The sequence below is a fragment of the Arachis ipaensis genome, chromosome B5 (genome assembly GCF_059453495.1).
Source record: "Arachis ipaensis isolate K30076 ecotype BB chromosome B5, ASM5945349v1, whole genome shotgun sequence".
Lineage (NCBI taxonomy): Eukaryota > Viridiplantae > Streptophyta > Magnoliopsida > Fabales > Fabaceae > Arachis > Arachis ipaensis.
The window spans coordinates 5,886,575-5,904,308 of record NC_142440.1 but is presented as its reverse complement, the minus strand read 5'-3'; the positions used below and the strand labels follow the sequence as shown (position 1 = coordinate 5,904,308).

Sequence of the window (17,734 nt, the reverse complement as noted above, 5' to 3'; positions counted from 1 at the left end):
TAAATCGGTTCTTCAAAAATTACAAATTAAATTAATCATATTTATCCTCTAGTTATTACATTAACAATTTTCATCAACGATTGATGATGTAGAATGTTAATTGACAACTTACATGACATCTAATATATCTAATCGGACACCAACTAAATATATTTATAAAAATCTATCAATTTAATTGTTAGTTTATATTTACACTAGGGTTTATATGTTTGAGGAAAGAAACTAAATTAATAGATTTTGATTTATATATTTGGTCAGTATTTAATTGGACATATTAGGTATCATATATGTTATTAATTAATATTCTACATCATCAATCGTTGATGAAAATTATTAATAAAATTATTAAAAAATAAATATAATTAATTTATAATTTTTAAAAAATTAATTTAATTGATAAAATTTTTCAGGAACGAATTTAAAGAACGCAGTATCTTTTAGGAACTAATTTTACGTACTATTATCTTGGAAAGGTAAATAAATTAATTATAATTGATATTTATCACATTTATTTGAATTAATCAAATTGAATAATTAATATAATAAACTAATTATAATTGTTGACTCAATAAAATAAATTAAATAAATAAAAATATCTTATGAATATATTATGCAAAAATTATAATACCTTTAAAAATTATTAATCAAAATACATAAGACAAAAGAATTAATACAAATCAAAATAAAATTAATTTATTTATTTTGATCAAATCAAATAATTAATATAATTAATTAGTTATAATAAATACGTTAACTAAATATTAAATAATTTAATATTTATCTCAATTAAATCAAATAAATAATTAATTATAACATATTTAAAATTTATTAGTCAAAACACATAAGACAAAAAATTAAAACTAATTAAAATAATATCAATTCATTTATTCCAGTTAAATAATAATTAATATGGTCAAATAAAATATTAAATAATTTAATATTTATTTTAATTAAATTAAATAAATAGTTAATTAATTAACGTATTTAATGAATCAAATAAAATAATAAAAAATACTTTTAACATCATGTTACGTCAACTATACTATTAATTGAAAAAATTTTATTTTAATAATATATTATAAAAAATAGATAATAGATAAATTATAAAATACAGAAATAGATAAAATAAAAAAATAAATAAAATTATATTTTTTTAATAAATTAAAAAAATATTTACAATAATATAATTGATAGTAGTTAGATAACTATTAGACAATAAATTATAAGAAAATATTAATAAAAAGGGTAAAGTATATTTTTTGTTTCTGAAGTTTGACAAAAATTTTAAAAATATTCCTAAATTTTATTTTATTTCAATTTTGTCCCAAAAATTTTCGATTTGCATCAAATAAACCCTTGACGACTAAATTTTCAAAAAATTTAAAACCGATTCAACAACAATTTCATAAGAACAATTCCTCAACACAAGCAAATTAAACATAATTTTCATGCATTATTGGAGTGAAGTACCAACCCGGCCCCTGTCCATTTCCAAGAATGACAACGCGACCCCTCAAAATAAAATTGATCCAGTTCGGTCCCTGTCCCCGATTTCCGTCACACAAGACGGTCCCATGCGTTTTACTCCGGCGAGACATGACGGAAAATGCTGAGCTGGCTCGTTCGGTGCGTGACCTGTCATAAGAGGTGGATGACGTGTTCAGTCAGTGCTGAGTTGGAGAAATTGAGATGGATAGGGGCTAATTTGTCCTACCCAGTCACAATATAAACGACGTCGTTTCAGTGGGAAGCAACGTTACAGTTGCTTTTGAAGAGGTGGGTTTCCATAAAACCCTTTCCCCCAGCCTTGACATTTACAAGAAAACCCTAGGTCAAAAACTTCTTCACTTCTCGAGACCATTGTGGACACTGTGTTGGTGGAGGGAAGCGTTGAATTTGCTGCTTACAGTGTTAACGACGTCATAGTTCACGGCGGTTTGGTGGTGCTGTTGACGAAGCTGGACGGAATTGTGTCAGGACGCTGCAGACTGTTCAGGTTAGTGATTTTATATGAAGCATTTGTCCCTTGTGCGTTGTGTGGTCCCCCCAAATTGATTCTGCTTCTGACAAGGAACCATTGTTGTCTGCAATCCTTTGTGGTCCTAGTCATGGAAAAATTCAAATAACCCTTAACTATGTGCATTTTGAAAAAAATTAAATAATATAGTGGTGGTCATTCTTGTTTAAACATGTTTATTGTTAGGGAGATTTTATTAAAGCTTGAATAAACTGATTGTAGATGTCTGAATATATGGTCATTCCTGTGTTTCACCATGGGAGAAGATTTGTCAGAAACTCTGAAGGTGATCTCTGCTACTTGGATGGTAAAGTGAAGAGATTTTCCCCCTTAGACTTGGATTACGTAAATTTTTTTGACTTGGTTGAATTATTTAAAGAATTGGGTTACCAGGAGTATAAGCAGATGTTCTGGCTTGATATGGGAGAACCGAATATGGAAGCTGGACTCCATGTAATTAAAGGAGATGTAGAAATTAATCAGATGAGGGAGGGTAAGTTGAGGTATAGGGAAACTAATGAGCTATACATCTACTTTGAACACGATGTGGACATGCCTGATGTAGTTGAAGAAGATGTGGCTGAGGAGACTGTTGTGTTGGATTCATCATCATCATCGTCATCAACTGATGATGGATATGAGACAACAGAGGATGAGCCTTACAAGCCTCCTCCCCTGGATTTGAAACAGATGACAGTGGTAGTGAAGAAGAAAACAATAGGAAGAAAAAAGTTCCAAAAAAGGGAGTTTCAGCAAAGAAAAAGACGAGTAATGAGGCTACTGGGTATGAAACTGAGGATAAAAGTACAGATGAGGAAAAAAGAACTAAGAAAAAAAATAGTGTGCCTAAAAAAATAGTGTCACCTAAAAAGAATGAAGGTAAGAAGGGTGGTTTAAGTAGTAATACCCCAAGACAATCACCAAGAACTGCTAAGAAGAGAACATCTAAAAAATATTCTGGTGTTAGAAGGAGACATATCTTAAGAGATGGACTAGGCAAGAAGGGGATGGAGGGCCAAAGTAGAGAAGCTGGACCAAGTGTTGGGCCTGGGCAAATAGACCAGAGAGATGGGCCTGTAGGTGGATCAGGTGAGGGTCCAAGTATGGGTGATGGGCCTAGTAACCGAAGCTCAGTCCCAACTGAGGTGGAGATGGATAGTGATTATGAGAAACCATATGAGTATGAGAGTGAGGCCTTTAAGAGTCCAGTTTCTTCTGAGGATGAGAGAAGGACAGCATATGATTCCTTTAGTGAGGATACTGAGTATGAAGAGGTAGTATTTAAGGTTGGTCAGATGTTCCCTACAATGAAAATGTTCAAGAAGGCTTTAAAAGACTACTTTGTATTTGAGGGAAAGGATGTGTTATATATTAAAAATGAAAAGCATAGGCTGAGGGCAGCATGTGCTGCTGAGGATTGTCCATGGTTGATTTTCACATCTTGGAATAGTGCTAGTAGGTGTTTCCAGGTGAAAACTCTGATAGATGAGCACACCTGTGCCAGAGACTATGGCAACAACATGGCAGATAGGGCTGGGTGGCATCGAAGCTCATTAAGAGACTACTAATCCATCCTGATATGAAACCAAGGCAGGCAATGGATCACATGATTGAGGAGTACAATGTGCAACTTAACCATAGAATAATTGCGAGGGCCTTGAAAGTAGCTAGAGAGGTGGTCATTGGTAATGCACGGGCACAGTATGAAAAAGTTAGAGACTACTTGAGTGAAATTCATCGGAGTAATCCCGGGTCCACAGCATTGATGGAGACAATACCACAACCTGAAGCCCTCCCATTAGGGGTGGCAAAGCGGGCCGGCCCGCTCCAACCCGCCCCACCCCGTCTAGGCCCGCCACATAAACAGGGCGGACCGACCCGCCCCGCCAACTAAAATGGGTTCAAAATGTTAGCCCGCCCCGCTTTATGGCGGATCGGCGGGCTAGCCCGTTTGACTCTTTTTTTTTTGAAAAATAAAATTTATTAAAATTAACCAAAAAATAATAATTAAAAAATCAAATACAAATAAAAAATAGTCAAATTATAATATATTTTTTTTACTATTTTTTTTTAATTTTTAACTTCAATAAAATTGTTCAAAATAATATTTGTCAATAGAAACATCTTTATTTTAAAAAATAAGTCACATAATTTGAGCATATATACGAAATTGTAAAATAAAATAAATGAAGTTAATAACTCAAAAAAGAATAAAAACAAAAAATGAAAAAGAAGTGTTTAAAAATTCTATAATTATTGATTTTATAATAGTAATCACTCTTTTATTTAATTAAAAAAAAGAAAAATAAAAATTTTCGGCCCGGCGGACCGGCCCACCCGCCCCGCCAATTTGGCGGTGCGGGTTTGGCGGGCTCCAATTCCTAGCCCGACCCGCCTTTTTTAGCGGGTTTAGCGGATCGGCCCGACGGGCTCGACCCGTTTTGCCACCCCTACCTCCCATTGTTTGATAGGTTATACATTAGCTTAGACGCTTCCAAGAAGGGTTTCATTCAGGGTTGTAGGCCGTTAATTGGTTTAGATGGCTATTTCTTGAAAGGGTATTATGGCGGACAATTGCTGAGTGCGGTGGGCCAAGACGTGAACAACCATTTTTTTGTTATAGCATACGCTGTTATCCCTAATGAATGTAAGGACACCTGGAAGTGGTTCCTAACACTGTTGCAAGATGATTTGGGGATGGTGACGCAGCATGGATGGAATTTTATAAGTGATCAGCAGAAGGTAATTCAATTAGTTCGTTTGTTATCTTTCATGAAAAATGCAACTGATATGTAAACTGTTAAACTATTTCTGTGTGTGTAACGCTTGCAGGGGCTAGAGTTAGCTATCAAGGAAGTAATGCCTAATGCACACCACCGCAATTGTGTGCTACATATTTGGAAAAATTTTATCAAGTATTTCAAAGACCAGCAAACAAAGCAAATGGTATGGGAAGCAGCAAGATGCACAACATTCCAGGAATTCAATGCATGCATGGAGAAAATGAAGAAAATCAATCATGGTGCATGAGAGTATCTACAGCGGTTTGATCCGGCAGTGTGGAGTAAAGCATATTTCAGTCATGGGCCGAAAGTGGATAATATAACCAACAACATGTGCAAGGTGTGGAACGCGAAGATCGTAGAGTATCGGGGGAAGCCAATCTTGACGATGTGTGAATACTTGAGATGCTATTTAATGAGAAAAATGGAAACATACAAGAAGAAGCTTGAGAGTTGTACAGTGGTCACTTGGCACCAGTACAGCAGAAGAAACTGGACGAGTTTGTGAAACTTAAAGCTAACAAGTGGAGAGCTATTTGGGCTGGAGACAATGATAGGGTGCTCTTTGAGGTTCACAGAGGAACAAGCAAGGTTGGAGTTAACCTTCAACAAAGGACCTGCACTTGTAATGTTTGGCAACTTACTCGTATAGTTGTTTATGACTCAATCATTATTTGAGTTATTGTATCTTATGGATTTTTATAAATTTCTAATATGTTGGTGCTGGAATATTGAGTTATTTGTTGCCTAATGAATCAAAACATTATTTGAGTTATTCAATCATATGGAATTTTATAAATTTCTAATATGTTGGTGCTGGAATATTGAGTTATTTGTTGCCTAATGAATCAAAATATTATTTGAGTTATTCAATCATATGGAATTTTATAAATTTCTAATATGTTGGTGTTGGAATATTGAGTTATTTGTTGTTTGTGAATCAAATCATTATTTGAGTTATTGTATCATAACACCATGTGGATTGCATGTCTGGATTGTGCTTCTTGTTAGACATGCCTTGCTGTCACGCTGTTGCAGCAATGTATAAAATTGGTCTAAAGCCAGAGGAGCATGTGCATAAATGACTCACCATGCAATCAATCAGAGTAACGTATATGCATTGCATCAAACCAGTAAATTCAGAGGAGTACTGGACCCCATGTGATGCTCCAAGGACGGAACCACCCAACATCAAGAGACCAGCTCATCGCCCCAAGATAAAGAGGAAGGTAGATCCTGTAGAACCTGAGATGCACGCCACTAAAGCCAAGAAATCCTTTGAAGTGACGTGCAGCAAGTGTGGACAGCTTAGGCATTACTACAAAACCTGTAAGAATGACCCAAAGGATCCAAACTGGCAGCCTTTGACAAAGAAGGAGAGAAGAGCTGGTAAGGGAAAGGGGTTGCAGATTGTACCCTTTGACACAAACCAAAACAGAGGCCAGGTAATTAGGGTTCGATTTGGAACACAATATTAGTTGTTAAGGGTTTAAGTGTCTCATTTAAAAATTGTGAGGGGTTTATGTGTCTGACTGTTGGTTGTTTATATGATTAGGATGTAGGTCCTAATGTCAATCTGAACAGTGATACTGTACAACCTTTCCCACCTATGGATCCATTGGTAATATCTTTTAACCTGCTCCTTATCCCTATTATTGTTAGATGACATATTACATTCTCCTTGCACTAACATGGTTATACTCCTGTGATAGACAAAGGCAAAGAAAAACAAGAAGAAACTTCCAAAGACAATGCATAAGAAGGATAATTCTGACCAACAGAAACAGGGAGAAGAAATTCCCCTTTCACAAAATGCACCCCAGGCAGATGAGGTATAGTGATTGGTCAATGTTGTTTTAAGCTGTTTCTTTATTTTATTCTCATTCCATTTTTGTTACAAGTTGCAAGAGAGGCTATGAACCTGAATCAACCACCCCCACAACCCTGCTCCACCCCCAACATCAGTTATGCCCAGAGAAGAAAGCACCCTGTTGTTAGGCCCCCAAATGCTCTTATCTCGGCTCCACCTTCATTTGGACAACCTACTCCACCATCAGTTCAAGCAGCATCAGGTCTTAGACCATGTGTTCCAACCGGTCAGGCTGTGAACCCGAGGACAACAAGTGCTAATGTTCCCTTTCAACAAAGTGCTCCTTCTGCTGAGACCATGGCTGCAGCAAATTCCGGGACTGCAGCAAGGCTTTTCAAGTTCATTCCTACTCCTGGGTTTATACCTCCGAGGAAGACTTGATATCTGATATGTTGCTGTTGACATAGATGATAAGAATGACTCCTTTTGTTATTAGTTTAAGTGTCAGTGTTTACAAATCTAGGAAATATTTTGGAAGTTTTTAAGTGTTTGTATGCATGTTTAAGTCATTTTGAAACTCTACTAGACCGATGTGGAAGACGTTTAAGTCAGTTTGAAACTTGACAAATTTAGGAAACATTTTGGTTCAAGGCTACATGTTGGCCTTCTTTTTGTTGTTAGAGGGCTATAAATTGTCCCTTTCTCATGCTGAACAAGGACATGATTGGTTATTTTGTGTACATGTTTTATATAAGACATCTTTTGGGTTTGTTTATCCAACATTTTTTAGTTAGAAATCCGTATGACTACATGCTTCCAGAATTCATCCAAGTAGTAACAGACCTTTTTTCTTGAATAAAATCATAATCTCATCTGAAACAACATACATACTTCTAAAGTAATATAACTTATAATGTAAACAACATACACTGGTAAAAAAAAGACACACTTTGAACTTAGTATCACAGAAGGTTTCTGCTACTCATATGCCTTAAAAAAATTTGGAGATCACAATTCCAAATACAAAAGCAATAACCAAAGCTTTAACACTACTGTCGCTAGAGCCACTATTGGCATTACAATTTTTTGCTTCCAATTCTAACCCACTAACTCTAGCATCTAGTTCCCTCAGTTTTCCAGCATCAACACCAGCAGCATCAGGAATCTGACTTTGATCTCGCATCCAACCCTCTATATCAGGAGAATTTCTGGGAAAATCTTCAAACGATGCAACATAATCATCCAACCATGCAAAAAATTTACAATGCGATTTTGTGCTCTGTAGAATATACCCACAGCTCAAAAGATGTCACATCTGAGTTAAAATCAACGAAACTTAAATTAAATTTCAGATTACCTTGAAGTGTGGACATCCAAAAATTAACCGGTTAGGATTCAGTTCTGTTGAAGAGAGAAACAAAATAGCATGTGCCTCACACCGGCATCGTGGAGCAATGAACTTCTTCTAGATGATTCATCATGTTGCTCAATCTCTGCAATTCTTTCCTACACAGTTAGATAAGCGAACAGAAGCATTTATTAGCTAATTGCTAACCAAACAAACTCTGAACACAATTTTAACAAACAAAACCTATGAGAAACAACATAGCAATTCTCAACACATTACTTACACCAATAGCCCGAGCTGCATCATGGAGATAGGATCCATTAGATCGTTTGTGCGTTAAGACAAACAACTCCCCCCTACTAACTGGACGCCCCTGTCGTTCCGACTGCAACAATATAGCTTAAATAGTGAATAGGTCTACATAGAGAAGGTTCAAAGAGTAAGTGAATCCTAAATTACCTCTTCTTCTTCGAGCCTTGCCAAGCTTTTCGATCCGCCAGTATGAGTGTATAACTGCTTCGATCGATTCTCAGCATTTTCCTACACTTCTCTTATTATGCCATCAAACATAAGAGCTACTAGACACTATTTCTGACTAACTCAATGTGACATAAATAGAATTTTTAAAATATGAAATAAAAATAAATTACCTTTGTTTCTTCACTGTTGCAATAATGAAGGAACCATCTCCAATGTAAATGGATTTAGGTTTAGGACCCTGTCAAGAGAAGAAGGGCTGAAAACTCATAATAGCGGGATTCACGTCACTTCCGACACTAGAAGTTATGCAAGCAAGTGCGACAGTAATGTTGCGGTTGGTGGTGTCTCGTATTATGGGAAACTAATGGACATCATTAAGCTGAATTATAGTGGTCAATTCACAGTCATTTTGTTTAGATGTATCTGGGCAAACACCACACCTGGTAGAGGCATAAAACAAGATGTTTTGGTCCACACACTTGTAAATTTCTCTAATCCGATACATGTTGGTGATCGAGAGGATGATGAATCGTACATTCTTGCATCAGAGGCTCGCCTTGTATACTATGTAGAAGATGAGGTTGATAAGGAATGGAGTGTAGTAGTCTTCATAAAGCCAAGAGATTTGTTTGACATGGGTGATATACATGAATACTGTGAGGTGGAACTTTCCCCCCAACTGAGTTTATCTGAGTGCGCTGAGTGTGAGGTGGAAGGATTGTCACTAATAAGGGAGGGCGATTTAGAAGAACCCACCAATGATGCCTTTGATACTCACGAAGAGGTTGTTGAGTCTTAGATGTGTTTGGCAATGAAGAACACTAGAAATTGATTTGACTATGTGTTATTATGATTATGCGAATTATTTATGACTCTAGAATCCGCACGTTTATAATGTTTTTGGTGCGGAACATTTGCTTATTATTATTATTATTAGCAACTTTATTCTGGTGTGGTACATATGCTCCAATTTAGCAGTTTCTTTGCTAGGTATGCTATTCCAAAATTAGGTTTATTTTATATTTATACACTAGTATTGGTACATATCTTGTAATTTTCTGAATATGGTGCACTTGTACACTAGTCTACTAGAAATTGCTGCTGCATGGAGGGAATGTCACAATTGCTGGTGTGTTAATAATAATTTTATTTTTTGATTGTCCGACTAATTGCTAGGAATTATTAAGGATTTCAGATATTTAGTGTGGTATTTTTTAATATAGAGCAGCCGGAGTTAAATGTTGATTGGCAGGAATATGCGTGGTTATTTTGCTCACTTGTTTCATGATGGGGCTTATCAGGGAAATTGGAAGAGAGAGACTTCTTTCTTTGCAGCACTAGCATCTGGTTTTCCAAGGCAATGGTTCAGGCATCTCCGTTCTCTTCGCTGGAGCACACAACATCATTTGCAAGGGACTTATGGTTCAACAAGTTGCCTATTCAATTATGGCTGAATGTGTTCTCTGCACACCTGCACATAGATCAGGCTGCTAAGTTTGTGCCTGGGCCCATTATGTTAGTACATAATTGGTGATATTTGAGATATTGTTATATATTGTTATAGATACATAATTAAAATTCAAGTACTATAATAAGTAAATTCAAGGACTATAATAAAAGTTAGTATTTTTTTTGGTAGTACTCTTAACATACATAATTTTAAAATTATTTTTTTACACAGATGTTAGTTTTTGTTTATCTGAATTAAAATGATTCAATTTTAAATTTTATCATGAGGTAATGCCAAAATTTTTTAATTAAAAAAATAAAAAAATCATTTATTATTATTCTTATTACAAACTTATTATTATTATTATTATTATTATTATTATTATTCACATTATTTTAGCCCCAATTAAATATATGATTTTTTCAATGTCTATTAATATTGTTATAATAAAATATATCATGATTTTTTATTATATATACATATAAATTGTGGCCTTTTTACACTGCTAAGTGAAGCCCGTTATTGTTACCACCCTCAGGAGAGAAAGGAACTCAGTCTTTCTATGTTCAAAACACATAACCCCGCCACTAACCTAATCCTAATTTCTTTCACCACTAAAGCCTCCCACGAGACGCACTTTCGTTCGTTGCTACTGGACGATTCTCTTCCTCCAAGCAGTCTTTGGATTTCATCAAGTTGGAGTAGCCGTCGAAGTCGCAGAGCCAGAATCCATCAGCGTCTTCCTGCCGTGTCCACCATCAAGCAGTTGCATCTTGAGAAGCAACAACGTCGATAACTTTTCTCCCGCTGCCGGTAAGCACTAATATTTGATCTTGTGTGGTTGCTAATTTGCCCATTGAGAATTGCATGTTTATTAACCCTTATTTATGGAATTTAAATTGTGTCTCCATGATCAAGTTCCTCCCTTTCTTTCTCATGATTTAATTTTGAAAATAATAATTAAAAAAATATTCTTCAAGAAAGTATTGTTGCCATACTGCACGTGTTTAACATATCTGGTATTCCAATAATTTGAGAATTAACTTTGCTTTGCCGCATTTAGTGGTGTTTTTTGTGATTTGCAACTTACTAGCTATTTGATTATCATTAGCAAGAAGGTTATCTTATTATAATATCCACAACTGTTGTATGTTGATGAAAATTGTATTAACTGTAATTTATAATTTAGCAGTATATTTATATAATAATTTCTGCTGGGAATTGTTGTTTATCGTTGTCCTGTTTCTCTCCTACTTCTTTAGTCAGTTCATAGCTTTAACTATGATGGCTGTAACTGAGCTAGGAAATTTGTCTATGGCTTTCCATTATCCAGAATTTTGAATTTACAAATCTTTATCCTCGTTATTTTAGTTGGTTTTATGTTGACTTTAACTATGAAAAGGGCAAAAAAAGTAAAAACCATTCTCCTTTTTCTCAAAATATTTACAAAGTCAATTCATATCTAAATTTTCACTTTAATGTAGGTAGAAAAAAGATAATTATAAACTGATAAGATATATGAATATAGGTTAAGGAGAGGAGTTTATTTATACATTCGTATCTCAGGTTATGAAATAATGCACAAGGATAAAAAATTAATAGTGAGTATTTTAAATAATTGAAAGAATAAGCACGATATGTTTTTAGTTTATTTCAGAATAAGATTTCTTGGTCAATTATAGAAGTCAGCGTTCATGACTTACACAGAGTACTTAAAATTGTTTTTACTTGATTTGATTTCGGGTAATGGGTTTATAGTGCTTATGCAACCAAGTAGTAATTCATGCATTTGAATGTACATTCAAATGTGAAAAGAAATATAAAGTTGCTTATGATAATTTTATCATGTGCTGTTCTATATGTTTTACATATGTCCGAGTATATAAAATTCCTTATTTGAACCGCATGCATTATTATTAATTTATATTGCACCTGTTTGGTTTATGAGAAAATTATATGCATGACAAAGATATTGAAAAGGCACGTTGCTTCCAATTAACTCATTTTAAGTCTATTGCTATTTCTTTTACGAGCTATAACATATATATATATATTATTGATATACGTGTCTAAATATTTGGTTATATTTAATGCTGTTTGAATTTTTGTTTATTGTTTACATTTTGATAATAGTATTAAGTGATACTGTTAGTGGTACCAAGTTTATTAAGATGCCTAGGATAGGTCGTTTCACGAAGAAATCAAAGGTAGACTCGTTATGTCAGCAAATGCAAACAGGATCTGCTGCGGCTTCATCCGTGTCCCAAGTAGATGGCCTAATTCCCCCCTCTGGTGGTACTGGTGCCGCCCCGACCTCATCTTTACGCCCCTTTCGACCACCCCGTACCGAACCACCGCCTGCTCCACAGCCTCCCACGAATGGTGCTCAACACTCGGAACCGCCTGATGAAGACTTAGACCCAGAGGCAGATGAGGTAGATTCTTTTGAGCAACATGTTGACAACATATTTGCTGCATCAGAGGCTCTGAAGCGCAAGAGACGCAAGACCACCGAATTTTGGGATGTTAAAACAATTGGTATACAATAATTTATCCCACGTATTTTTTTATGAGTAATTTCTTTATGATTTCATTGCATCTTGGCCACAGTGGTTACTCACACAGACTAACTATGATAAACAGAGTCTGATGGGACAATCAAGCAACTTCATTTAAGTGTGAGAGAGGCTATGAAGCAACTTCATTTGAGCAGAACACGAGAATCTCCTCCGATAAGTATCCCTCTGCGATAGAGCCCTCCAATTGTGATCAATTACGTACGAACTGCTTGAGACGACATAGGTACCTTTCAATTGGGTACATCCACCGATATTGAACTGGGCCACCGAGTCGCACTTCCTCGACCAGATGTACCGTCAAGTGCACCATGACGGTGAAGAAAGATGGGGGAAAATTCATCTCCATGCGGCACAGAGTATGGACCACATGATCCTGAAGGAGAGGAAGTTGTTGAGGATCAATGGATTTACTGCATATTCTACGAAAAAAGGACAATAAATCCGCCAAGAAAGAGGACACTGGGGTAGGCAAAGCATTTCTTAATGCAATTGGCAGGATATGCTCCATCAGAATGTGACAGTCGTGGCTTTTCAAGCCCGACATCTTGCACTGTCGTAAGTCAACACAGCGGAAAATGTTGCTAGAGTTTCCATTTGGAAAGACCACATTCTTAATAGTCCTTAAAAAGACATCCTTCTGTGGCAATGTCATAGTAAAGATGGTGGATGGGTACTTTCCATCTTCCCGTGGCCATAGATCATGCTTGATTCCCATCAATTGGAGGTCTTTTCTTGCCTTAAGGTGGTCTTTAGATTTACCTTTCTCGTTCATGATGTGAATACTATGTTGTCGCACACATTCTTCTCTATGTGCATCACATCAAGATTATGACGCAATCCATTGTTTTCCCAGTATGGTCGCTCGAAGAATATACTTCTCTTCTTCCAAGGGGACTCATCAAGTACAGCGGTTTGCTGTCCGCATGTCCTTTTTCCAGTAACCGATTGCACCTTGCCAAGGTGGACATGCACGTCCTGTAGTTGTCTCGCAATGCCTCCACCAGAGAGTTTGACAGGTGGACCTCTATCTTTCCATCAAATCTATCCCAGTCCTTTCTATATCTATGGACAGGATTCAGAAAATGACGATGGCCCATGAAACACCATTTCTGACTGTGTGTGAGCCGGTTAGTCCAGCATCCAAATTGCATGCAGGACAAGCTCTCCCACCGTACGTGTTCCACCAGGACAAGTTGTCTAAACCAGGAAAATCAATGATTGTCCACATTAATGCAGCATACATCCTGAAAGTTTATTTTGTGTAAGCATCGTACGTTTCAACACCAACCCACAACAGCTTCAACTCATCGATCAAGGGCTGTAAGTAGACATATATATCATTTCCAGGTATTTTAGGCCCAGGGATAATCATGGAGAGGATGAAAGAGGTGGCTTTCATGCAAATCCAAGGGGGCAGGTTGTACGGAATAAGAACCACTGGCCAAATTGAGTACTTCGAGCTCATATTTCCATAAGGGTTAAAGCCATCGCTAGCCAAGGCTAGGAGAACACTACGCGGATCGCTGGAGAAGTCGGAATAAGTTTTGTCAAATGCCTTCCATGCGTCGCCGTCCCATGGATGCCGGTAAATACCGTCAGAGCTATGCCCGCTCTTATGCTACAACATGTCAGCGGCTGTCTTACTAGACATGTAGAGCCGCTGCAATCGTGGAATAATGGGGAAGTAGCGAAGAGTCTTCGCCGCTTGCGATTTTCCGTTCTTCTTAACAACCCTGTTGATCCTCACTCTGGAGTTCTTATTAGTCTTTTGCTTCCATCTTGATGTCCCACATCGCTTGCATTTAGACAAGTCTTCGTCGCTGCGCTGGTATAGCATGCAGTCATTTGGACATGCGTCTATCTTTTTGTATGTGATACTGAGCTTCCTTATGATCCTCTTGGCATCGTGCATATTGCTCGGAATCCTTGCATGCTCAAAGGCATCCGCTAGCAACTCCAGTATCATTCCGAAGGCCTTGTTGCTCACTCCGCACATGGATTTTATATGATAGAGCCTCACCAAGAAAGACAGCTTAGAGAACCTTGAACATCCTGGGTATAGCTCCTGCGATCCATCTTCGAGCAGGTCATGCAAGTTGCGGACCTCGCGACTACTTTCATTTGATAAGTATGGCAACTCCTCCCGATCCCCGCCAGCGTGTTCATTCATTGAATCGTCTTCGTCGCCATGAAGTCCTGGGAAGTTGAACGCCTTCTGAACCATGTCAAGCATTGGGTCTTTTAGGTTTCTATCTGATTCCATTTTTTGTCCTTCCATAGAGCTCTCTGCCATGCGTCTCTCCCCGTGATGTACCCAAAATGTATAAGTAGAGGGGAAAGGTTTTATTATCAAATGATCATATGCATCCTCCCTAGTTTGGAGAAGGCGGAACCCACATTTCGAACATGGACAATGTATCATCCCATCGGATGATGCATTGGCAAATGCAAAATCTAAGAATCTGTTCAAACCGTCCCTATACTCTGGACTAATTCGTGGCTTTGAAATCCAACTCTTATCAATGTCTACTTCAATGATATAATAGAACACCGAAAATTCAAAAAAAAAAAAAACCAGAGTATAAAATAGATGCTGACAATAACTCTTAAAATAAAAAACACAAAACACAGATAATATCCTTCAGAACAATACTCATCACACAAGATAATTTATTGAAAGTTGCTTACTCATTGGAAAATTCTGCACTTTAGTAAAAAATTACTGGAATAAAGAAATGATGGTCCCAAAGCCAAAAAATAGAAATGAAAAATGAAACCTTATAAAAAAAAAGAAAAAGAAGAAATGCATTATAGTTAGAGTTAAAATCATACTTGAGACAAAAGCATCGAAGAACTAAACAATCAATTATAAGAAAAAGAAATTTTAATAATTTTACAGTTAAATAAATAAAAAATGACTAATAGATGTTAAATTGACCCTGCCAACATGGTAGAATGCCCATGCTACAGACCCAGCTGCTCGGCTAGGCGCTCAAATACATGCACCCACGCTAGCAACAATAAGCTAGAAGTAAGACACACTAAACCAGGAATATCTACCAAGTTTTAGAGAAATTAAGCATTACCAAACTTGATAACTTTTTCTTTTTGGGTATATTTTGCTCAAGAAAATCTGCATCATTAATTAATGAGGTTTATTGACATGTATTCCCTATTCCCCTTTTAAATGAAAGAAATGGCCAATATGCATATACAAGTAAGCCAATAGTTTCAACTGAATAACCCAGGCCAAAATTCTCTTAAAAGGTCGAGAAAAAAAATCATCGTTTAGCTAACTGATTCGGTAGTGCCTCTTTTTTAATATATAGAAAACACTAGTTAAAATATCATACTTTTTGAAAACAACATTTAGTTGCTAAAAGTAAATTTTGAAACACATGTAGCAGAAGCTCAATGTAACATATTCTTTAACAAAACAATATTAGAACAAGCAGCATACGAAATGGTTGTTGGGTCCTTTTTTAATAGCTCAGAGAAACGATAACAAATGTTTTCTGTCCCATTTTCAATTTCTATCAAAGATAAAAGAATTATATATACAGTGTAAGTGACAAACTAAAGGATGCACCGCCCACGGATACATTTCAATAACAAAATCAGGGTAATCTACCTCTTTCAATCTCCTTTTATCCCACACTTCTTGTAATTTCACATTTTATGTTAACTATTTCCTTTTAATCAAAACAAAAAAAAGACACAAGATACAAAAGGCATGACATTATAAGAATGCAAACTCAATAGAATCTTATCACCATATAGTTCAAAACTTCCAAAGCGTATTTTATCAATCAATTAACAATAAAATAACACTGCAAGACACATGCATACAACTTAATTATTAAACATAATATTCTTTTAAGTATTCCAGGAAACATGAAATTCCAATTATTATTTTATATAAAAAATAAATAAAATTGATGGTTGAAAAGTTGGTTAGTGTTTGTTACTTACAAAGGTATGAGCAAGGCTTTTAGAACTAAACATGTGTGTAAGTTAAATTGTATTCTTTTAGTTGAATAGTATTCCTGCACTGTTATGGTTAATGACTTAACGCATTTTTATTTGAAGGTTTTTCTTTTATTACATAACTATTCTTGTTACAGGTTTTTGTAAAAGTTTAATTCGATGGCTCTATGAGAAACAAAGCATCTTAACCTTTATATTCTCTATGAAATTTAATTTTGTTCTTAGTATCTATGAAAACAGAGGATGCCGATGATGAGGATTTAGATAGTTGGCTAAAAAGCTTATAATGCAGGTATTATAAGTCATGCAAGTTTATCATTTTTCTTTTATATTTTTAAGGATATTTAATCTTTATTATTATTTAAGGTAAAAATCATTATTATTTTGGTGAATTTTGTAGCTAACAAGGATTCTAAAGAGGCTACTCTGGTAGTGGAAGGAATCACCCTGAATGATGCAGTTACTTTAAAATGTGGAAAGGGTTGGAAGAGTATAAAAGGTTAATCAGTACCTTATGAGTTTTCAATGTTCATTGGTTATTATTTTCATTCATTTTGTACTTTGGAGTTGACAAAATTGTCATAAATGTAACTTTCCTATTATTATCAAGAACGTCTAAACATACATAAGTTTTATTTCCTTACATTTTCATTTATATGAAACAGCATTTAGCATTCTTATATACTGAGACCTGAGGAAGGGAAATGTAAGTAGTGAAATGGACAAGAAAAAAGGATCTTATATTCACACATCATCCTTGACAATTATGCAAGCAATCCTAAGCTTTTAAAAGTGCAAGATAATCATCAATTATGGACATAGCTGATGATCTGTTCCATAACCAAAGAGATTATAGTGATTTAAATAATGTTATATGTTAAGATAAAAATAGCAGCAAAAAATACGCAATTCATAGCCAAAATTATACTTATGTGGACACAATTCAGAGTCACACTATTTAAAATAAAAGCACACTTACATACATGAACTTAGCCATGGTGAAATTTTGCTACAAATATTAACAAAGAGCACACATGATCTTAGATATTAGATAATATTTAGATATAACTCATTGTAAATCTGATGCATTTTAAGAATTCTTTCAACCCAATCATGGTTGTATCTAACAGTTTCATGTGACGGAAAACACAATCAGCAGGGGAAAAAAAGAGAACACCGAACTCTATTTTATAACTATTCTATTCTGTTTTATTTTTGCTTGTATCTTTCCTAGTAAAAATTTTTTACTTGGTTTCCTGCTCCATTGACATACCACAGAA

At 35.6% G+C, this 17,734-nt stretch overlaps 2 protein-coding genes across 2 annotated transcripts; one reads left to right on the top strand and one right to left on the bottom strand.

The window, feature by feature from the left end:
* Positions 1-3,614: 3,614 nt before the first annotated feature.
* LOC148563271 (uncharacterized) lies at positions 3,615-5,047 on the top strand. The gene is made up of 3 exons (XM_088486701.1): positions 3,615-3,867; positions 4,575-4,759; positions 4,850-5,047. Exons 1-3 carry the CDS (start codon positions 3,615-3,617, stop codon positions 5,045-5,047), a joined length of 636 nt encoding a protein of 211 aa, XP_088342827.1.
* A 9,038-nt stretch (positions 5,048-14,085) lies between these two features.
* Positions 14,086-15,159, bottom strand: LOC148563270 (uncharacterized). Its single transcript, XM_088486700.1, has 2 exons — positions 15,156-15,159; positions 14,086-14,993 (listed from the first exon to the last, which is right to left on the bottom strand). Exons 1-2 carry the CDS (start codon positions 15,157-15,159, stop codon positions 14,086-14,088), a joined length of 912 nt encoding a protein of 303 aa, XP_088342826.1.
* Positions 15,160-17,734: the final 2,575 nt, after the last annotated feature.